The sequence below is a fragment of the Canis lupus genome, chromosome X, assembly GCF_003254725.2.
Source record: "Canis lupus dingo isolate Sandy chromosome X, ASM325472v2, whole genome shotgun sequence".
In the NCBI taxonomy this organism is placed as follows: Eukaryota; Metazoa; Chordata; class Mammalia; order Carnivora; family Canidae; genus Canis; species Canis lupus.
This window is the reverse complement of record NC_064281.1, coordinates 84550724-84575161: the sequence shown is the minus strand read 5'-3', so window position 1 is coordinate 84575161 and position 24438 is coordinate 84550724. Positions and strand designations below refer to the sequence as shown.

At 41.9% G+C, this 24438-nt stretch overlaps 1 protein-coding gene across 17 annotated transcripts in view; it reads right to left on the bottom strand.

Annotated features, from left to right (window-relative positions):
- The window catches only part of PAK3 (p21 (RAC1) activated kinase 3), a 571264-nt gene that overhangs the window by 91412 nt on the left and 455414 nt on the right, over positions 1–24438 (bottom strand). For 15 of the 17 annotated variants that reach the window (XM_035711477.2, XM_049107806.1, XM_025431418.3 and 12 more), the window contains one exon: positions 12321–12522. The exons of the other annotated variants lie outside the window; for them this stretch is intronic. In XM_035711477.2, the coding sequence (XP_035567370.1) occupies positions 12321–12495 (175 nt within the window). In that variant the 5' untranslated portion in view covers positions 12496–12522. The remainder of the gene's footprint in view (positions 1–12320; positions 12523–24438) is intronic. 17 annotated transcript variants of the gene reach the window in all.

Sequence of the window (24438 nt, the reverse complement as noted above, 5' to 3'; positions counted from 1 at the left end):
TTCTTCCACATAAAACAAGAAATTGCAACTCCTCCTGTGTTCCCTACCTTATCCTTCTGTTTCTCATCATCTGCTTAGTTTCCTAGCTCTGTTCATGCTTCCTGATCAATATTCCCTCTGTATTGTCATCTTCTGCTCTTACTGATACTGGCCCTGAGGCCAGGGTACTGTTATTTCTCACCTACATAACCCCAACAGCTTGATCTGCCTTCTTCCATCCCCCACCCCTACACGATCCAGTCTTCTCTTGTGGCTAGAGTGATATTTTGAAACACAAATATGATAGTGTTCCTCTGCTCCAGTGCATCCCCAATGCCTTCAGAATTGAATTCAAAGCCCTTAGCTTGGAATATATAAGCCCTCTAGGATCCTGTCCCCGATTACTTCCATGGCTCCATCTCCCACCCCCTTCCACTCTCACTCTCTGCATAGCTATTCAGAACTACTTGTGGTTGTATTCACAGAACCTCAACTAATAATGTGTCATGCCTACTGCCTTCATAATGCTGCTCCTTCTATCTGGAATACCATCCATCGCTTACATGGCTAGCTCTATTCCTTCTTTAAGACTCACCTCAGTTCAGGGGTCACTTCCTCCAAGAAGACCTCCCTGACTTCCCCTCAGTCTTGAATAGCTGTCTCTCCCCAGTGCTCACTTCTGTATTGCACTTAGCATGCTCAACTCTACTCAGTGACTGACTTGTCTGTGTCCATCACTGTGCCATCAGTTCCTTAAAGGCAGAAACTGGGACTTACCCGCCTCTGTATCCCAACATCTATCTAACACAGTACCCAATTCAATAAATATTTGATGAATAAGCAAATGAACAAACAAATGAATGCATGAATGACCTTCATTATGTGAAATGAGACCTGATATATGGAGACAGGTCTTGCCTATGTGCCATTATGTGTTCAAGGGTGAGGAGACTATGATCCAGGTTCTCTAAAAAGGCCTTGGGGTGGGAGGGTATGTTTTAAAGTACTCGTTACAGTTGAAGATGTTGATAACAGTACTGTTGCTGTCTTTTCTCAACAGCAGGGATGACTCTGAACTCATTCAGGCATACCTCTTGCGAGGTGCCATTTTGTGGCCAAAAGCATATATTGGCAGTACAGCCGGGCAGGGTTCAAGGTATAGCAAAGTGATCAATTCTCCCTCACATGAAATCCCTGGATGGTGCTATTCTTGCCTTCTGAAAGTGTTTCAGAAAACAGTCACCTGCATCTTCCTTGTAGAAATTCCACTTGTCATCTTCCCCTAAAATTCCTGGAAGTTTTGTTGGGCCTCCTCATTGGATGATGTCATATGGTCACATCCAGAATTGTAAAATACAATTCTCTAAAATAGAGCACCTTCTAGCTCCTTGAAAATAGAGCATGCAGGAAAAGAAAGGGAATGACAGAGGACAGACATAGGAAAATGCTTTCTTACATAAATGTAGCCTAAAAGCACAGGATAATGATGATTTTTTAAAAAGCAATGGAAAGGATGCAAGGTTATAGCATACAGCATTTAAAAAGTGACATTTAAAAAAAAAAATAAAAAGTGACATTTAAAGCCACATTAATACAGAAAGCTCAAAGCAAAATATGGTGTAAAATGCAGAAATAATTTTTTCCAAAGGGACAACAAAACAAAACAAAACAGCCACACACATGGGCTGGCTAGTTCTAAGCAGCAAGCATTTTACAACCGTGGCTGTAAGGAACAACTCTGTCCTGCTACTGTCCCACCTTCCTTTCCTTTGAAAGTATGCACAGAATTGTGGATTGGTATAGTGACAGATTGTGCTGAAGGAACTGAAGGAATATTCTAAACTTGCAATCTGATTAGGGAAACACACCTAGCAAGGAAGAAACAGCAATCAGGGGCACCTAGGTGGCTCAGCAGTTGATCGTCTGCCTTTGGTTCAGGGTGTGATCCCGCAGTCCTGGGATGGAGTTACACATTGGGCTCCCCACAGGGAGCCTGCTTCTCCCTATGCCTATGTCTCTGCTTCTCTCTGTGTGTCTCTCATGAATAAATAAATAAAATCTTTCTGAAAAAAGAAATAGCAATCAATACTGCCAGCCCAAATAAAATTCAGTGCTAGGTTGAAAAGAATAGAGTATAAATGCTGTAGCATATCAAAAGAGGACAGAAAGCTGTGGTGGATGGTGAGGGCTCACTGGAGTAGGTAGGACTCAGGAGATGGTCTTCAAGAATGGAGAGGCAGGAAAGGGTAAAGCACCTAAAGTAGAAAAAAAAATGAAAACAGAAACAAAGCTTGATAAAAGGAACATATAGAGCATATTGATGAGGAAGTGGGAAGACACAAGGGTAAATAGTTAGGGTATAGCTTTAGAAAGCAGGAAGGAAGACAAAATTAGAGACAGCAATAAAGAATGAGCTAGAAAAGGTTTTTGAGCAGGTGGCTGATATAATAGAGAAGGTACTTTCTGGAAGACAAGCCAGGGAGCTATGTGCTGCATGTAAGGCATGGTGGGGGCGGGCTTCAAAATGGTAGCTTACTTCATGCAGGCTGAGACGAAAAATATACAGTGGGGATGGAATAGGGAGAACCTATGTGCTACTGCATGGTTGCCTCTGAGATCACCTACTAGTCATTTCCTATAAACTGTGTGTGTGTGTGTGTGTGTGTGTGTGTGTGTGTGTGTGTGTGTGATCTCTGCAACTAGATTGAAAGTTACAATCCAGGGGAGAGCATAGGGACCTTTGTCTTCCATGTAGGATCCCCCCAAAACACTCAGCACAGAGGTAGGCACATAAAAAGCAGACAGAAGGGACACCTGGGTGGCTCAGCGGTTGAGCTTCTGCCTTTGGCTCAGGGTGTGATCCCTGGGTCCTGGGATCCAGTCCCGCATCGGGCTCCCCACAGGAAGCTTGCTTCTCCCTCTGCCTATGTCTCTGCTTCTGTGTGTCTCCCATGAATGAATAAAAAAAATTTTAAAGCGGACACAAATCTTTTCTGAGTGAAGTGTACAAGTGTACAAGTGCTCCAGGGATGCCTCTATTAACATCCAGTATGACAGTATGACTTGCAGTACTTATATTCCTGGCTTGGCTCTGGGAAAGCCATATTAGGAAGATATGGATGTATTTTTAAAGGGCTACCCACCTCCTTCAGGCAACAACTTTTTCTTTTCCTAATAGATTATACTTAGTGACTTGGTCACCCTTTAGCTGGGTGATAGGTGTTTTCTGTAGTTCATTAATTTCTCTAATTTACTGAGAGGCTGCGAGTCAATGCCCACAAAGATCACTTACAGAATGCTGCCCTTGGGGGATCCCTGGGTGGCTCAGTGGTTTGGCGCCTGCCTTTGGCCCAGGGCGTGATCCTGGAGTTCTGGGATCGAGTCCTGCATCGGGCTCCCTGCATGGAGCCTGCTTCTCCCTCTGCTTGTGTCTCTGCCTCTCTCTCTCTTTCTCTCTCTCTCTTTCTCATGAATAAATGAATAAAATCTTTTTTTAAAAAAAAGAATGCTGCCCTTGTGGCCTTCAAAAATTAAAATGCCTTAGTGCCTACTTAACTACTAGTAAAGTCAAATAGGTATGGGAGTTGTTGCTTTTTTAATTTAAAAAAGTGCCATTCTGCTCCATCCTCTGATATGTGGATCACAGAGCCCACTGTGCCATAATCCCCCAGAGGGAAGCTTTCTGAAGCCTTATACTTGGTAAAGTAAGAATTCCAGAGCAGTTCTGGGATTACAGCTCCTCCTATGGCAACAGCAGCCCTGCAGGTGGTATGAAAGAGGGCAATGGATCCAGAGGGACTGATTTCTGCAAAGATGGTGTTCATCTCTGACACTTCTGCTCTGTAAACAAATATTGTCTGTGGGCATATTACGAGAGCGGATCTGTGATAATTTCTTATTAGTTTCACAAAATGTGCATTTTCCCTTACATGGGGGAGGAAAAAATTCTCTAGTTTTCCTCTATTTTTTTGGGGGGGGCTGGGGGGTGGAAAGAATGTCATTTGTGGGTTTTCAAATTTATTTTTCCCATTGGAAATACCTGAAAGTACTATGTGGTAACTACAGCAGACATTTAGGCTCAAAAACAGATTTTATTCTTGGCCCTGAGTATTTAAAGAAATTGACAGCGCAAGGTGGGTAAAAGATTTAAAAAGAGGTTCTATGTAACAGATGCATTTGTGGCTTAAATCTAGCATCTTGGGCAAAATATATGCTGATCCTGAGCAGAAAAGGAAATTGGTGTTTATTAAACGAGGAAAAAGACCCAAATCTTTAAATACTGGATTATAAGTGAATCGGAAGGAAGGTATGAGAGCTAACTCTCATGTTTTATTTTCCTGTGATTCTTTCATAGCTTAACTGTAAAAGCATGAGTTCTTATTTTTGTAATAGAAAAAGATTTAAAAGCCCCCAGAAGAACACTGGAGTCAGGGAGAAGTAATTAACAACGTTCTTTCTGACAAAGGCTGTTACTTTTCACTAGCCAGTCAGACTCTCAGGAGCAAGTTGTAAAGACAAAGGTAAGACCAGGGCCATCATTGCAGATTGAGAAAAGGGGTTAGATTCACCTGGGTTTCACTCACTTCTGTAAAAATTCCATTTTTGCATATTCCATGTGCTGAAGCCCTATTTTGAAAACAAGTTAGGTAACTCCCATTTTATGACAAGCAGTAGGATGTTCAACCACCACTGGGTAGGAGTTGGGGAGGATGTAAATTCCAGGACTGCCTTGCTTTGTAACTAGTAGTGGGGCAACTCTGTAGAAGTCATTTGCTTCCAAGTCTCTAACCTTTTGCCTTTCTCTATAAAATGGAGGATAATCCTTGCTTCTGTTGTAAGAGACCTGAAGGAGGTAACTAGTATGAAAGCACTTTCAATGCTGTCATATCCCTCTAACTGCCGTTGCAAATACATCATTTTCTTAGGAAATAGTAACAGGGTGACTCCATTTGCTAGAGAACTAATCTGTCACTTTTTACCTAGCACTTTCCATCCTATAAGTGATGTCTCTAAAAACATAACTACCCATAAAGAGGATTAGACTGGGCTGTTCTAAGCACCCACTGCTCTTATAATCTTTTATTATATTAGCAAATCTCTAAGTATACAGTCAGGGAGGCCCAGGGTAGAAGGTTCATTGTCTTGCTTAAGGTAGAACCTGCTAAAGCCATGAGATGGCAAATAGAAGAACCTAGTAAATTTCACCCTTGGTAATTTATAGCATTTAATTAGCACATCTGGAATTTCTTTATGCCTAGTTCATTTCCTCTGGTGAAATAGTAAGCCCGTTTCCTCCCGCCAGGTCTTGGGCGGCTATGGAAAACAATATATATACTCTTTGTAAATTAGCTGCCTTTAATATACAGATTAAAAACTCAAAAGTGGTATTTGATTCTGCAAGAGCAGCTACAAGCCCAATGCATAAGTTGGGTGTTGCACAAGGATGATGGAGGAAGGACATGATGGTCCCATGGGAGTGCTTCCAGTGACCTCCATTCCCACACAGATATCACCTTCAGTGGTATCATCTTTAAAAACATTCAGCAACAGTGATCACTCTGGCAAATCATTAGGACTCTTACCATCTCCTTCCAGGCAACACACCTGCCTCCACTCTCGTTTACACCTGGTTCACACATGCAACAATTTCAATGGAAAATGTTTGAAACAACAACAAAAAAAGAAATGAGTATGAGGCAGTGTCCTAAACCAGACACTCCTGATCATGTGGATAATTATACAGGGCACAAATTTGATTGGGGGGTGGGGAAGGCCTCATTTGCTTTAAGGAGGAAAGGAACTTCATATCCCTTGAGACCCTTCGTTTTCATGTTTGAAACAACTCCCTCATTTTCCCCTCTTCTCATCTGTCCCCAATATCCTCTCTACCCCCTAACCTCCCATCACACTTCCTCTTCCAATTTCAATCTCCCTGTTGCTTCTTTCCTCCAATGGATAAATCTCCCAATCCAGCATTCCACACTGCTCTTGAATCTGACCAGTCTGCTCATTTTATCAGGCCACCATATTGGTGTACCCATTTACTGGCCTTGATGTAGCACCAGCCCTAGCAGACAGAGGGCAGCCCTATCCTGTCTGCTTCCCATTTCAACCATAAGGCCCTTCTAGGGTAAAGGAGGCTCTTTTCCTGGGGCACAGCACTGACCTCTGAGGACAAGCAAGATGCCATGTCCTCCAGGCTTCCCAAAGGGCAGGACTGTGATCTCCAAAGAGCACTCTGCTAAGCAGTTATGGTTTACATTTGCAGCACCAAGAGCAATGTAAAAGCCACTCAGGATGTAGCAGTCTCTGACATCTGGCTGTCTGATAACAGAACCCTCAATTAATTTGGATTCCCAATCATTGCTGTTGCAATGATCATAACCTCGAGTACTGCAAGATCCCAAAGGGTCTCCAGCATCACCAAAGAAAGGTGGCATACTGTTCAGTCTAGTTATCACACTAAGTGTTTTTTATTGTGCATTAATTAGATGAAAGTTAGTAACGTGCGTTGACCAGAACATTTGATTAACGAGACCATAAAAGACAACTGAGAGTCTTCTTTAATATCATTGTTACACAGTCAAGCTTTCCTGTGTGATGTGTATAGAGATGATAGCACACTCTAGGAATCAAAACAACAACTATATATATGTACAATAATAAAACTATATGGCACTTTAAGAACTTTTTCACATATATGAACACACTCATGTACAGCCTTGACTTTCTAAAGCAAGCAATATTTAAGCCCATCAAGTACACACATCAAATGGGAATCTAACCCACAAAACACCCAAATTAAATGTTAGCACATCTCTATTGTCAAGAATATTTTCTCACCATAATTCCTTTGAAAATAAACCAAAACAAAAAAAGAAAAAAGAAAAAGCTTTCTTTCCTTCTGAGCAGTGATTTAAAAAAGTTCCCTTTTCCAAAATTCAGATTATGTTTCAAAGTGCACATAAGGAAAAAATGCCATCTTAAGGAAAAAATGAAAGCCATTGTTGGCTGTTGGGAAGCTAGGAGCATAGGTTACCACATATTTCCTTTGTCCTGTTGCAAGGCTGTATGATGGAACAGAATAAGCATCATATTGGGAGTCAGAAAGACCTGGGAGACTCTTGACTTCCATCAGCAACTACATGATTTTAAGATGTCTACTTAAATGCTCGGAGCTTAAATGACCTCATCTGCAGAAAGGGGATAATACAGAGCAGTTGTAAGGATTAAAACATTCAATACATGGAAAGTGCCTGGCACAGTTTGGCACCCAGGAACTAGTCAGTAAATGGTAGATTACCTCTTGTTCATCTTGACTTGATTTATATCCAACTATCCCCTCGTACTCCTCCCTCCTCCAGGGAGAGGGGCCTTCATGTCATTTCCCAAATCTCTCTGGATCCCCTACAAACAGAGGACATGTAAACTGTGCTCTCTAGTGACCTGGCCCTTCACACAGCATTGCATGTCCTCTGAAACACACAGAATGCTCAAGTGCAGCACGAGACACAGCACACATAAAGCATGCTTCAGAAGACACAGACATCACACAGAACATGTCACCTCCAAATGCAGCCTCACCTGCTTCTTTCCCACACGTTCCTCCAAGCTTCAAGTCCTTAACATTGATTATTTTTAGAGGCACCATGCCATCTGAAGAGTCCTGGCTGATTCACTGGCCTCATTGCATTTGCCCTACTGGTTTATTTATCCATGTGTTTTCTCATATACATATTTATTCATCCACGTATTTAGTCCCCTCCTTGTTCCAAATGGATATAAGACAGCTTACAAGAATACACAAAATGCAGCATGATAGCATAAATTCAAAGTAGGTGAGAAAGTACGAGGGGAAAAAAACCAGTAACAAAGACAGAAACATAAAATAGAGACTGGAAGAAAGCTAATACAAAGTGCATACATACCGTAGAGTCCCATTACAAGCACTACGCATAGGCTATACACTGGGCCCCAAGTTCTCTAGGAGCCGACAAACCTGATTTGTCTCACCCTTCATGGGGACCATAAAATAAAATCAAACCACTTTTCAGGATGTCTTTTTCCTGCTCTACATTCTGCAAATTCTTCTATTGTAAAGTATCATCAAATGGTGGCCAACTGTCTCTCCTAATTTGCTCTGACACAAAGATCCAGCTTCTGGAACAGTCTCCAACAACGACAGATCCTCAATCCTGAAATTACAGCTACAGCTTCTTATTTTGCTTCTGCCTGTCTCTTGAAGCTCTCTTTGGTCAGTGAAATGTAGCTATCAGAGAGAAATTTCTCAAACAAGCAAAAACTTCTGCTGTCCCCAAAGTATTTTCAGTTAACTCAAGAGATAGACAATGTAACGCTATTTATAACAGAAATTTGGAAAGGACCCCAAATGACCAACAAAATAAACTGGTCAAATAAAACATGATGCCACTATATGGTGAAATATTACACACTATCAAAAACGGTGTTTATGAAAACTTTTTTAAATGTAGGAAAATATTCATGATAAAAATTTTAAGTATACATCAATTAAAAAATTAAGATATAAAATTGATTAGGATTTTAACTATGTAAAAAACTGTATATAAGGACTTACTGATATTATATCTCCACAAAACACAAAAAATGTCTGGAAAGAATCCACTAAAACATTAACATTGTTTCTGAGATTTGTGAGTATGGGCAACTTTGATCTTTTCTATCTGTTTGTCTTTAGTTTCCATTTATTATATATGGATAAACAAGTTCTATATGATATGAAGAAGGAGGGCTAGGAGGTAAGCTACCGATCCAGTTGGTTATTTTTAGCTTGTAAAATTATGGACAACTTTCATTTTCTAAAATTGACATGTAAGTTCTAGTTAGGGACAAAGGTACTTAAAAAAAAAGAAGTAAGAGTTTAAAAATCTGTTTGGTTGTTTTGTCCGTAAGGTCCAGAATGATACAAATGTAATAACACCTCACAATTATCTAGCACTTTTTAATTTTAATAGCTAATACTCAGAATTGCATTTGGCTACCAGCGGATCTCTTGTGAGGTAGCCCGGGTATGACTCCCTGCCTTTAACAGGTGCTGAAGCTCAGTGACTGGCCCAAAGTCACAATAATCAGTGGCAGAGCTGGACTCAAACCCGGGTTCTTCAGAGCCCAAATCCAGTGCCCCTCCCATTCATCCAACACTGATGGTGCTATAACCCAAGCAGTCACCAAGAGCAGAAACCCCTCCTTACCTATCGGGTCAAGTTCCCGAACAGCCCCCAAGGTAGCAGAGTTCAGCTGAAGAAAGTACGATTATAGGAGGTTTGCAAAAGAAGGGGGCAGGGGAAGTCAAGTCATGTGCAAACTTTTGAAAGCCTTCACGAATGATTTTTTTGCACAGTAAAACAAAACAATAATAACAGCACATTACATACAAAGAATGAGAGTTTATATAGCTTAAATTTGTAAAAGGTTCTACAGAGTTTCCATTTAGATCCTAAGATGATTTCCAGAGGTGATGAGGATGTGGTGCTCATTATGGTAGTGGGACAATGGGGGTGACAGTGAAGTGATGAACAGAGGTGAACTTTTTAGTTTAAATCATGGATCTTCATATTCTCCCAGTCATCAGAATCCAATCCTGAAATCAGAGCAGCTTGCTTGTGCTTTTAGCCCTATCAAGCAAATGTATTTAAATAGTAAAACTTCATGACTGGCTTTTCTGAAGATGCTGTTTCCTCAAGTCTTTCCTGAAGATACTTTTTAGCACTTCTGTACAGAGTTCAAATTGAATTGTTCACGTTTGGCCCAAAAGTGGCTTCCGAAGTGTTTAGTGCGGGTACTTAAATGGCACTACTTGGAGATTTAGGCTCTTTGGAGGGTGGTTTTTCCTAATATGATAATGTAAAAAGACTCTTAGCACCTCCTTAGAGAGTTCAATGAAATTCATATTTGGTGGGAAGGCAACTTATCAGCTGTCCAATGATATTAAATGGTCCTCCTTCATGACTCAGGTTCTGTGAAAGAGGATTTCTGTCCAATGTGGTATTCTGAAGGCATCACAGCACCTCTTCACAGAGTTCTTCTAAACCACTCAAGCTTTGAACAGTTTACAATTTGATGTGTAAAGGTATCGATTTGCATTACTTTCTGGGAGGAGGTTTTAATCCTAAATTCTAAAGAATCTGCACTTGTTGCTTGTAACTATATTTGTCTCTAGTCCCATGGCTTCCTAATTACCTTCACCATCTCTTAAGATAATCACCTCTGGAGTACTGGAAGCTTCCTTAGAGTCATCCTCTAACAGCATCTTATCATTTGAAGGAGTAGCAACAGGTTCACATTCAACTTCAGCCCGTGAATGCTCCTGCACCAAATGTTCCTCCTCATCTATATAGTCTTCTTGATCCGAAGAGTCTCTGTCTTCAGAACAGATGAATTGAAAGGTATGTCACCATCTCTAGCCAAGTTTTTCATCAGCTTACGTTACCAACAGGCTCTATTAAAAACTGTCTAATGCTTCTTTTATTAAGACAATCTCAGTGACAGTGTCACAATCCCATGCATTAGGATATTCAGACAAAGGAACCTTTGTGAGACTGTGAAGAACAAAGTTATGCATTAGTTTGGCATAAGTCTTCTTGAATGACTAGATCAAGCACTGATCAAGGGCTCAAGGATCTGAAATATGCAACTCGTTATAAAGACAACCTCAGCATCAAGGAGGCACAGTGGCAAATGTATCTGAGGTACCAAAAGGACTGGGGAGAATCAGCAGGACTTTGAATTCACAAATTTTTTTTGTCCTGAACTTCTGTGAGAAAGCACTATTCAACTATTTCAAACCATTTCTTAAGGAGCAAAGGAGTTATCCAGGCTTTTCTGTTTGTGTGTCAGTATACCAGAGACTTGGCTTGAAATTTTTCCCCCCTGAGATGATCTGAGCATAGTTTTGGATCAAGCAGTAATGGTTTCACCATGAAGTCACCCCAAGTATCGGCACAAAACAGAAACATCGGCCTGTTTTTGCTGACCTCATGTTGGCATTGGTTGGCTCTTGTTCTTCAAAAGGGCAAGTAAGGCTAATCAAAGGCTTCCAAAGAAGGGCGGTCTCAACAGCACCAATGACTGGGGCAGGCACATAATCCCCTTCTTCAATCACTTCCTGTAGTTGTGGCAGGTGCAATACAGGAGCTGGAGGATCTCATGGTTCTTTCTTCGGCACCACACTCACTGGAGACCTGGTCTCCAGATCACGGCACACCAGAAATTTCTCAAACTGTCCCTGACTCCCAGCAGAAAATTTTCTGGACCTACTTCGGTGTCTGCAAACCACATCTTTAGAAATCCCTCGTGCATGTTCACAGACCGCATGCATGGAAAGTGATTCATCATTCTTTTGCTTGTTTAAATGCATCGGTTTAACATTGCCATCCTTGGGTTACCAGGGATAAAGCACCTCTTAGGTGACACAGGGGTACAAGAGGCAATCCTGGTCCTAATAAGAGTTTTGCCTTTCTTTATGGTACAAACTGTGGACTCATTCACACCAAGTACTCTCACCTGGAAGGAACAGATGGAGAATGTCCCTTCTCTAAAGAGATCACCCTTCTTGCTTTTATGGCAGCCTGCTATGGTACTTGCTTCATGTTCTTCCACCTCAATAGTCACATGTATAGAAGCTTTGTTTAAGTTTACCCTAATTAATGCAACCTGACCATTATTTACTAGAGATTCTCTTGCCACACCCTCGCCGACCGGTATCACAAATGGTTTTAGGAACAACACATGGGTAAATGTTAATATACTGTTGTGATGTCAGTGCAAATAGGGCTGATGGCTTAGGGGACAACTGGCAGAGGAATGAGAGAAAACAAATGACTCAGAAGGGTCTTCCCACCTTGTGATATGGAGTCAGAGGGACAATCACGTGATGGCTTGGACTGACCATGGTATATGCAATTCAGAATTTTCACAGTTGTCAGAAAGGTACACAGCAGGAAATCCACCTCTACTCAAATTTCCAATAAGGACAAGAAGGGATTACCGTAAATTCCCTGCTAAGTTATCGGAAAGAAAGTCACCATTCACAGATTCAAGACAGTACCATTGCTATGACTTCCCTTGGTGGAACACTACAAATTCAATTTTATGTGAAAGGCAAACACAGCATACATGTATTTTCTGCAAACCTGCCATTAAGTCAATCAAACATTATCCTCTGATGAAACACAACCTCTAAAGGTATAGACAGAAAGGTCAGCCAGGCCCTGCATGCCAATGCTCCAGAAATGACTACCCAAGAAAGAGACAATGAAAAAATAAACTAGCCCCTTTTCAATGCCCGGCCACTGATACTTTACTTTTATCCCCTCCTCCTGGGAAGATAGAGCGAAGCCTGGCTTTCTTATTCTTCTCTTCAGGGGCCATGGGAAGTGGTTTGGAGCTGTGGTTGAGTGCCGAAGAATCTCGGTTGTTACTGTTCATTCTCAGCGGGGGAGCTGGAGGTTTCTCTTCATTATCCAAACTGTCAGACATTTTCACTTATGACTGATTGCACAGCTCCTACAGAACAGGAGGAGAAAACAGGAATTGAGAAAGCAGCAGCCTGAAAAAAAAAAACAATCTGGTAAAATGGGGGTTCTGACGTCTTGGACACCAAAGTACTGGGGCTCGCGCATCATCTCAGGTTTTGTGATGACCATTTGGGGGAGGTTTCTTTTCTAGGGGGAGAGTTTCTACCATTTGCCTCTCTAAAGACCAACGGTATCATTTCCCAAAGAGGAAAGCAGGGGCAATAATTCGTGGCTTTTCAACACATAAACACAAACACAGAAAGTCCCTTCCTTTTCTCAAAGTGAGACTTTATTCTCTGCCATCTGCTCATTGTCTTTTTTTTTTAAGATTTTATTTATTTATTCATGATAGTCACAGAGAGAGAGAGAGAGGGGCAGAGACACAGGCAGAGAGAGAAGCAGGCTCCATGCATTGGAAGCCCGACGTGGGACTCGATCCCGGGTCTCCAGGATCGCGCCCTGGGCCAAAGGCAGGCGCCAAACCGCTGCGCCACCCAGGGATCCCTGCTCATTGTCTTTTAATGAACAATTTACAACCTTCTTTAAAAATTCTGCCCTAGGGGGCACCTGGGTGGCTTAGTGATTGACTATCTGCCTTTGGCTTAGGTCATGATCCCAGGGTTCCGGGATCAAGTCCCGCATCTAGCTCCTTGCAGGGAGCCTGCTTCTCCCTCTGCCTATGTCTGTCTCTCTCTGCGTCTCAAATAAATAAATAAATAAATAAATAAATAAATAAATAAATAAAATCTTTAAAATAATTTTTTAAAAAAGTTCTACCTTGATGTTAGCAATGCTCAGGAAGCACAGCCCCCTCAAAATCTGGAGTTGACAGGTTTGGCTATAGATTTTTAACGCCCCCCAACAGTAGTTTGTTAGCTGCTTTGGCACTGGGATGCCACTGGCATCGGATTCTTACCTGTGCATACAGGACACATAGAACATACTCTACTGTTTTATGAGAAAAAACTGGGGGCTCAATCAAGTGGGCCTGACAGTTTTGGCAGGCTTCGGGTGTAGTGACAGGGAAACAGTGCCCCATTTTCAGGTAGCAGGTAGAAGATAAAGCTGAGCCAGATATCACCATAAGCAAAGAGGAGCTAGCTCCAAGGAAACGACCAGCTCCTGAGAAGACATCATAACCTGACTCCTTGTCATGTTTTATGTCCTGAAATGGGGAACTAGGGAGCTTGGCAAGGTAGTTAACAGGGTGGTCAGAACCAGTCAGGGTTTTGGCAACTTACCTGCTCTTAATTTCATTACTTGTTAGTAGCTTGTGCTTAGGGCTGAATACATTCAGGTTTCATCCCACTGGAAGGTAAAGTGACCTGGAAAAGCAGGGACTCCCCAAGGAAATGTTTCTGCTTCCAACTGATATCCTACTCTAATTCAAGTCCCTCTACTCAGACCCCAAGGAGGCTTGCCATCTCAAGTCATGTCTTAAGGGCATCTTCAAAATGAATCTCCAGTTGGAACACAAGGCAAGTCCAATCCCAGTGCCACAATAATCTATGTAAATTCATCAAGTATTAACTGGAGCTAATTTAGGCACATCAGAGCTCTCCAAAAACGACTTAGCAGATCACTTTATTCCTACAACATTTACTATAAACAAACTTAGGTACAAGAGCAACAAAGGTCTCCTCATCAGCTGCTGTAATGAGAAATAACATGTCATAATGATTTTTATACCTTTGGTGGTCACAATGGGTATATCATTTTCAGTAACAAATTGTTACATCACGTGTAATGCAAAATGCATTAATGCAAAATGCAAAAATTTTCAAAATTTTTCTATGCTCTAAATTTTTCTCCAGTTTAAGTATTCAAGCATAGGGGAGTGCCAACTAATAGTTTCTCCATCTGCACAGGTGATGGCCAACTAACAAGGAGTGGTCTGATCTTCATCTGGGCAAGAGATCTCTTTTCCTTTGCCGAAGTGTCACATCTTGCATTGTCTTAATGAATTTAAGACCCACTGTATTTTTTTCAGTAACCATTCTAGAGGAAACACTCAGTAATAAAATTTTGGTTTTCCAAGACAACTTGATTAACCTCACATTTTCCTACATAGGTGAAACCACACAGAACAAGATAAAGTGAAAAAATTGCAATCAAGGATAAAGTATATTCACAGATACCACTGGTACTAGTAAATATTTTGACTAATATATGAAACTGGGGCCAACGGGTCTGCATTCCCTTTTGCCTTTTAAATTTGGTCCGTCTAAATGCACTGTTTCTCCAGAAGAAAAGTGAGTTTAAGATCGGCTTCATTAGCGGCATTATTCTGTATTGGACAAAAGTTATGAAAAACAGGCATGGGCTCTTTAATAGGATATAAGAAGCTTACCTTACGTAATAAGGCAAGTAAGGGTCTGGGCCATTAGGGTTCTAGTACACCTACGTAATTCAAAATACTAGGCTCCTTTGTTCTTGATAATTAGGTGTGGCTAATGGAGTGTTGTATTTTGTTCCTTTTTTGTTCTCTGGCTAGACTCAACAGGTAGATGCCCTGCTTCTTTTCAAGCTGCCTGATTATTCTGACCTTATTTGGCCAGGTTATATTTTAGGCAGAGGAAAAAAGTGCTACTTGGGATAGAAAGTTCCAATTATACTCCCCTTTATTACACTAGAAATCCCTGATCAAAATTTCACCACCACATGCTTGCTGGTCCATAATACAGGCATTCTGCAAAGGACCCAGCTTATATGGTACCCCTTTCTACTGCCCAGCAAACTGGAATTGTTTTAACTCTATTCAACTCACCCCAGGACTGTATGTAAGAGGTACTGGAAATACACCTTTCAGAGATGGAAAATTAATGGAGGAATCTCTGTCTAGTTCCACACTGAAAATGGGAAGTGTGAAGCAAATCATCATTTGGTTTTACCTAGCCATTTCAGATTTGGCTTTGCTGGAACTGTCCTGATATTACTTCAGGTTTTTATTACTCTTTATAAGGTACAACCTATCTTCATCTCTTACTTATTCCACAGAATTCTGATTTGGTGAAAAAGAATAGTGCAGGAGGCTCTTGTGATCTTTAACTTACCTTCAAAGCAACTGCTTCAAAGCATGCTTCCAGAAAACCAATGGAAAAAAAGTATGGACTTGTAAGGAAGCTCGGGTGTTAATATGTTTGTTTCCCAAGTGGGAAGTGTCTCTGATTATTCCATAAACGTAGACGAATGGGGGATTCTATTATGTTATGTTTGTAAACAATGCCAATTTACTAAACCAGGTCCCTCCCCTGAGGCAGCTTTCTACAAAGGATACTATTAATGGATTGCTGGTTCAATCTGCCTATGATGTCATTATTTCCAAGATCTTGAAAGAGACTATTTTGTTCAGGGTGGCTGTAGGCTCTATTTCAAGAATTGTACAAAAGCACCATTATTCTCCAGGAACCCAATCAAAAAACTGTTTATCTTTAAAGTTTAACTGTTGTTCACTTCTGTGACAGACCAGAAACTGGCAAGTGAGTGGCACACTGGATCTAGCCACAGCCCATTCATGTTACTTCAGAACTTGCCCCTTAGCATTGTGAAGAAACAGCTAACTTTTAATGGACAACCAGCAACAGTTTATATCTACTCACAAATTGATTTACTGCTTGGCTACTAGGTTTTGCAGAGAGAATTGAAGTGGCTTCTGTAGATGGTGTATATTTTTGATGCAGCCCTTCAGACTTAATGTGGCTTACCAATGCTCTGTAATTACAATTGAAATTCATTAGCAATAAGAAATGAGCCTGTTTCAGGAGAGCCAAGGAGCCTGGACACCCCATTTTTCAGAGTGCTAGAAAGGATTACTTCTCTTTTTCCATTCTTTCTTGTCTTTTTTTTCTCTCTCTACTCCACACTCCACCCTGCCCCATCCCAAGTGTGAGGGCAGGCATCCGCACACAGACACACACACATAAACACACATACATACACAGCCTTTTGCTGACTTGCATTTTAACACAAAGATTTGGTACAAAGCACTTTAGAGGAAAACTTTTATCAAGATTGATGGCAATTTTAGAGGAAACGATGAGGCATTACAAAGAATTATCATTAATCTCTCATTCCTCAAAAATGAGCTATCTTAATCAGCACAGCGCTACACCAAACACTCTGTGAACACTCAGTAGATCAAAAGAGAAAGCCACCAACTTACATGTTGCAAGATTCAAGAGGAAGAACAGATGATCAATTAGCTAATGTGGCCAAAATCCATACTTGAACATAGGTGTTAAATTGGATACAATAAAAAATGCCCATTGTGGGACACCTGAGTGGCTCAGTGGTTCAACATCTGCCTTCCACTCAGGGCATGATCCTGGAGTCCCAGGATCAAGTCCCACATTGGGTTCCCTGCATGGAGCTTGCTTCTCCCTCTGCCTATGTCTCTGCCTGCCTCTCTCTCACACACACACATGAATAAATAAATAAAATCTTTAAAAAATGTCCATTGTGCCCATTTGCCATGGGTGCTCTAGCCAGGTGTGTGAAGGGTGAGAATTCAGAAACACTGGCCCTTCAATTTTCAAGGCCTTCTATTAAGTCACAAGCAACTGAAATACATGTTTTCATCAGATCGGGTGCCATCAGAGACTGCCCACATGCTGTATCATTCTGTCGGCTTTCAAAATCTAAATAACTGTTTATTTGCATATTTCCCCAATGAGAAACAAACTAATTCTGGCCTCCCTTCAAAAATAAAAGCCCAGGCCAGCAAATGCATAGCGGTGATCTAAAAAAACCCAGAGGTAGATCTTTCAAACCACCAGCCACACAAGGCTATTACTACAGATCAGTGAGCACACCAATATTTCTTAATACCCTCTTCATACCAAACTACAGGAACTAACATAGAAATGAGATGTAGCCTAGGAGAAATTTTCAGGGGGGAACTTCCTAATGTTTCTTCTGTACATGAAGAATAAGGTTGCAAGATACCTCGAGCTGATCAGATGACATCCAAGCTGACAAGAACACTTAGGAGAGGAGATGATTTTAGAATCCCAAAAATATAGTAAGCTAGTCACAGAACTCTATGTTAAACATGTAATGAGACAGGAGAGTATTTCAAATTTCTAGAATTTGGGAAACCTTGATTAACAAGAACTAGCTCTACAGATCAAGAAATATTGAGTTTTTGATGACAGCTTCCAGACGTGGAGGTATTACGTACATATAGATTTAAAGTCAGCCAATGTCTCCTGAGACAATGGTATCGATGCTGAGCTGTTCTCTGTATTTGCAGATGAGGTTGTTGCTTTTACCTACCAGATGAATGGTGTACACACGGAATTAATACTTTGGTGGTGGGGGAAAAAGGATCCAAGAGTTACCTGCTGGCTCTTTTCCTTGGCTCCCTTGTAAACACAAGCACACATTTTCAAGATGGCTAGCTGAGCTTCCAGGTATGCTTTGCTAACTAGCTTACGCTGATACGAATGAAACCCACTCATCCTAGACACATTACTGGCAACTGGACCAACCAGCTTATGACTGACGGCATAAGAAGATGTAGGGGACTGTTTGTAATTGCCAAAGAACAAGAAAAATCACTGAGTCTTTCACAAAGGAAACAGGGTATTAGACTCTAAGACATTGCTTTGCATTTCTACAGCAATCCGCATTTGAAGGTTTCTAGTGACTTCTCTGAAATTAATTCCCATAATATGCTATGATGACAAAGAGGAGGGAAAGGACATACACCTCATTTGACAGGGAGAATGAGCCACATCTGAGTCTCCCAGCAGCTCCAAACCCACCCTCCTTGCATACCCAAGCTAGGTGGACAAGGGATGGCCCAACCACTAACTAAATGCAGCCAGTGGGCCCAATTTAGCATATTTGTCACCTTGTCTGGAATCGCACATAGTTTTGATATATGTCATTTCCCCCACTCAATCATAAGCTCCTTGAGGATAAGGACCCCTCAGTTATAATTGTATGCTTTCACACTGCCTACTATGGGGCCTTGTTCCCAGCTGGCATTAAATACACATGTGAGGGGGATCCCTGGGTGGCGCAGCGGTTTGGCGCCTGCCTTTGGCCCAGGGCGCGATCCTGGAGACCCGGGATCGAATCCCACGTCGGGCTCCCGGTGCACGGAGCCTGCTTCTCCCTCTGCCTGTGTCTCTGCCTCTCTCTCTCTCTCTCTCTCTCTCTGTGACTATCATAAATAAATAAAAAAAATACACATGTGAAATAATAAACAGAACTGTATACATTCTGTGCATTTATTGTGGCTCTGAGTAAGTTTTTCATAATGTTGCAAAAGTCCGTATGCCTACTCAAAGCAGGTCTGAGTCAAGAAGCCATGTTGGGAAAAACTGACAGTAATCTAACTACCAAGCCATTGGCTTCAGTGTAGATGTCAGCTACCAACTGATGATCCACACCTCATTTTTTTTTCTCCGCAAATGTGTAATGCCCAACAAGTTTCCACGCTTAGTTGAGCTGAACACCATCATGTGAACGAGGGAGTACCATCCCCATCTTCACCAGGAGGAATTTATGGAGCACAAGGGTTGATATACCCAGGGTCACAAAGTGAAAGAGTGGAGATGAAAATCTCAAACTCTCCTCAATTCCCCTTCCGGGACACCCAAATAAACCATCCCCACACGCATACTCCTCATATATACACTTTTATCCTCCCCAAATAGTCATATGACAGTTCCAGCTTTCTCATTCCAACCTGCTGGAGGCCAGTACTTACTGATTTCGCCTGCTTTTTTCATCCGAAGACCCAAGGCTAGGTGATTTACTGACAGAACTCCAACAGGTTGTGTTGGCCAGCAGTACCCATTCTTAAATGGCCTTGTTTTGGAGGTTTTCTGTTCTGGGGCACTCACCAAGGGAACTCTGCTATCAGAGACAGGGGTGTGCTGTTTCAGGGAGCCTCGCCTGGGAGATACCATTACAGTGTGCAATGGAGGGAAGCCATTTCTAAGATCATTTGATCAGGAGGAACTGAGCTACTTGTTAGGCAGATTTGCGGAAGCAGCCGGACAAGCAAGAGAGGCACTCGCTCTTTTTACAGCTGCCTGGTTGCAATCTTAGATCCTGCAAAAGATAGCTCGCTGCTGACATACATACAAGCACAGTCACACAGAATACATTCGTGTTCGCTCTCATACACACAAGCAAACGAGGTCAGTTCTGCTCTAGTCCTGTTCTTTGTTAACATCTTTAATGAGTGACTTCCATTGTTTTCAACAGGAACTTGACATTAATTAAATCCAATAAGCCAGCCTATTATGGTTGCAAATTTCAAAGATGGGCTGCAAATAAGGAAATCAATAGGTAGACCCCAGCATCCAGACCTCATATACTGCGTACGTTATATGGAACCAATAGTCCTTATTTAAATGACTTCTTAAGCTTCTAAATGTATGCAGTGCCACACTTTAATATTCACTGTGTATGCTGCCATGAGCTAATGCCAAGAAAATGCTAATGATCATCTGATGTGTATTTATATTTGCAAACTAATGCATTATTACAGGTTTCAGCTTTTACATTTCCAACACTGATGCTTCTAAGAAGAGAAAATAAGATGCATAAAGAACAGAGGCAGACAATTTCTTAAGCATTAAAAAAACAAAACAAAACAAAACAGAACAACCACCCAAGGTGAATACCCTCAAAGATGCCTCAAAGAAGGAAAAGGAAAGCAAAGCCTAGTAATAAAACATTTCCTAATTCTCAAAACAGAATGTAGTTTACTTGGAAGCATTCAGATGGGGAAAATTAGATGTAGACGGATAGCCCCAGTGAACAAGATATGGTAAGCCAATGTCTTGAGTCTCTGGGGCTTTAGCTGCTCTCTGTTACTATGCCTGGGTGATAATTACACCCTTCCCTGTTCCACTCCAGCAGAAAATCCACAAATTTCCTCAAATTCAGGCCTAAAAATTCAATTCCTGAATTTGCTAAGGCTTTCCATATACCAAACAGATGCTTGGATGTTGTTTTCCAACCCATGTGCCACGGCTCTTCATCCTAGGTCCTTGCTCTGTTATCAGTCTTTCTGTCTCCAAATCGGTTTTCTGCAAGAAGGTAACCACTGCAGGTTTGAAGAGGGGGAGTACAGGAGGTTGACTGAGACCCTCATATCATTTCTTTTTTTTTTAAAGATTTATTTATTTATTCATTCAGAGAGAGCGAGAGAGAGGCAGAGACACAGGCAGAGGGAGAAGCAGGCTCCATGCAAGGAGCCCGATGTGGGACTCGATCTCCAGGATCACACCCTGGGCTGCAGGCGGCGCTAAACCGCTGCGCCACCAGGGCTACCCCTCATATCATTTCTAAAGCAGGAATTTAGATCCATTTTGCAAAGCTCGTATTTCACCAAAATGACTGAACAAATGTATGAATGGCATCCTGTCAGAACTGGAGGTCAAAGCAGTTGAGCTGGCATAAAATGCAGCCAGCCTTTTTTTTAAAGATTTTATTTATTCATGAGAGACATAGAGAAGCAGAGACACAGGCAGAGGGAGAAGCAGACTCCCTGCGGGGAGCCTGATGTGGGACTTGATCCCAGCATACTGGGATCATGCCCTGAACCAAAGGCAGACGTCCAACCACTGAGCCACCCAAGCACCCCACAGCCTGTCTTTTGCAAGCTTTTGCCCTTGACCTAAGTTTCTGTGCCCACATTTTATGAGAGCTGAGCATGTATCTCACCATCTTATTTGGGAGCTATCGTTAAAGAAGAGGAAATGCTATCTATTTAAAAGAAAAGGCTTCCCTCACCGTTAGAAGAATGGGATGTGACAAGATCTCCTTTCCATCTATCCTCCTTCACAGATCAGAGGAGACTAACATCCAGTTGGCCAGAGCCTTGAGTGTTAGAACCCCCCATCTCTTCTCCTTCAACCAAAGACAACATTTTGGTCTTCACCAAACTGGCCATGAGTCTACGAAAAGATCATAACCAACCTGCCCAGAGAAATTCCTCTAGGATCCAAAAACCTGATCTGATGGATGACCTCACAACTAAGCATTCTGCTTTTCCAACTGAACACAAATTCTTCATTTGCAAGTTGTTAGATCTACCAAACAGTTCGTTTTCCGTGCTATCCATGACTCTACCACCTGGTGGCAACTGCCATGGCTCACCAGTGGCTCATGCTGGAGCATATCTGCCCTCCAACACGTGTGGAGGCTTCGTTTCCCCAGAGCTTACAAACATGGAAAAAAAACTACCCCTGTGCCTAAGACTTTCTGTGACACGGGGAAGCTCCTGGGTTGATATCATAGGGCGTGGCCCTCACATCAAGGGAAGATATGGTATCTTGGGAGGAAAACTGCAGATAAAGCAGAAGCAGGCTTTGGTGCAGGGAGCTGAAGTCAGCAGGCCTGAGGGGGGAATCAGGTGGTGGTTCCTATATTCCTCCTATGGGGCCCAGACTGTGGCCTAGCACACATCCAGGACAAAAACTTGGGTAGGATAAAGGGGAAGAAAGCGGGTATTCATAATAAATTATGGAACTCTGTATTATAACTCTGCATCAGACAATGTGTATCTCACAGTGTTCCTTCTGCTTTAAGACTGAGCCTAATATATTGCCTGCATCCGTGGTCCCATAAGCCAACCACCACCTGGTTTCAGCCTTTTGTGGTTTGCCTAGGCATACCCTATCCTATTCTGTGCCTCTTAAGAATGAGGGTCTACAGGTTATACAGCTGTATAAAGACAGTACAAGAAAAGATCTTCCGTCAGCCTAACACTGCTTTTTCAGTTTTCATTTTTTAAGATTTTATTTATTTATTCTTGAGAGACACAGAGAAAGGCAGAGACATAGGCAGAGGGAGAAGCAGGCTCTGTGCTGGGAGCCTGATGTGGAACTCGATCCCAGGACCCCGAGATCACAACCTGAACCGAAGGCAGCCGCTCAACCACTAAGCCACCCAGGCGTCCCTAACACTGATTTTTCTAGGAGAAGAAAATAATTCCACGTGCTCTTCTTGTTGATTTCTGCTTGACTCTTATTTCAAAGAATCCTGAGACCAAAACAGAAACTGACTACCCTTTGAGGGGTCCCATAGTAACTCTAAGAATACACCTCTTAAGTAACCCATCTGTGCCTGCATTCATGTACTGAAACAACAAATACAGATTTAAGCTTATGTGCCAGGTGCCATGGTAGGTGTTGGGAGTGAGATTCTAGGATTGAGCAGTGGGTCTCATCTCTGGCTGCACGTTATATATATAAGACATATATTAAATATGCAAGTAAAAATACAACTACAAACCAAGTCAGGGTGTGTGTATGGCAAAATGAAGAATGCTTTAAAAAAAGGGAGGGACTACAACAGTTCACAAGAAAGCAAGACTCTTTGACTACCATCTTACCACATGAGAAATCAGGGCCAATAATTAGAACTCCGTATGTCAGGGGACTATAGGATATAGGATATCCAGAGAACATCATTGCATCGCCTTTTATCCCCATGCCACCAACATCCATAGGCACCAGGTGCTATGTTAGGTACAGAGGGCATATAAAGAGAAATTAAGAGCAGTCCCTGTCTTCAAAGAGCTCACGGTCCAGTGAGGATGACTGACATTCATAGTAAAGTACAATGCCATGGGACTCTAGGAAGTTTTGGAGGGTCAGAGCAGGGAGGATAGTATGTCCTCAGAGGAGTCAGAGGATACAGCACTTGAGCAGGGTATTGAAGGGTAAGGAGGAGTTTGCCAGAATGTGAAAAGTGAAAAGCATGTGGTTGGTGTGGGCCTTTATTCAATAGTATATTCCAACAAACAAGTATACCCCAAGCATGCTAGAGTAGCCAAATATACCCCAAGCATGCTAGAGTAGCCCTCTTTGCATTAGGCTTCTGTTTCTGATGAGCTAAGTGATGCTGTGTAAAAAAAAAAAAAGCTATGTAAGAAAGAGAACAGGTCTCAGACCTCTGGAAAAAAGGAACCTGGATGAGACTCTTAAAAAACCAAGTGACAATGGGGTACCTGGGTGACTCAGTGGTTGAGCATCTGCCTTCGGCTCAGGGCGTGATCTCAGGATCCTGGGATCAAGTCCTACATTGGGCTCCCCACAGGGAGTCTGCTTCTCCCTCTGCCTATGTCTCTGCCTCTCTCTGGGAGTCTCTCATGAATAAATAAATAAAATCTTTAAAAAAAGCCAAGTCACTGGCTTCTAACAAAGTACAGAAGAGACAGGTATGGTCTGATAAAAAGCATTTTCTAGACCTATAACCATGTATGAGCAAAATGGACCTCTTCTGGGGAATGCATGAAAAAGAGGATACTTGGAAAAAGAAAAGCCTTCCTTTCATAGTTCGTATAAGAACTAAGTTGCACTCTGTCATGCAGTTTTAATTTCAGGGGTTGATTTTTAGCTAGGTCTTTCATAAACCCAAAAGAATGCTCTCCAACAAATGAAGAGTAGCTCATTCCAGTTCTACTGCTGGATCATTCTGTGATCTTGAGGAAATCACTGAATATTCATAAATAAATTCATTCATTCAGCCTTTACAGAGTGTATGCCTAGTATGTGCCCAAGTAGGCAGAGGATGCTTTGGAGCTACAGTGGAGGAAGGGTAACTAATACTGCCCAGAGAAGTCAGAGGGTATAGCACTTGAGCAGGATATTGAGGGATGAGTAGGAGTTTGTTAGCTCCTAGGGCAAGCCGTGAGCAAGGTACAGTCCCTGCCCTTGAAGAAACTTAAAGTGTAATGGGTGCTAACCACGGCAGCTCAGTAAAGGTTAGAGAAGGGGGCACTCAAAAGCATGGAGGAGGCTTCACAAAGGAAGTACACATGAAACATTATGGCATAAGAAACATTATGGGTTAGGGCCTAGAGGAGATTAGAAACAATGTAGTGGACTACAGGAACTAAAGATAAGTTGGCCCAACCACAGTAAATTGGAAGGAT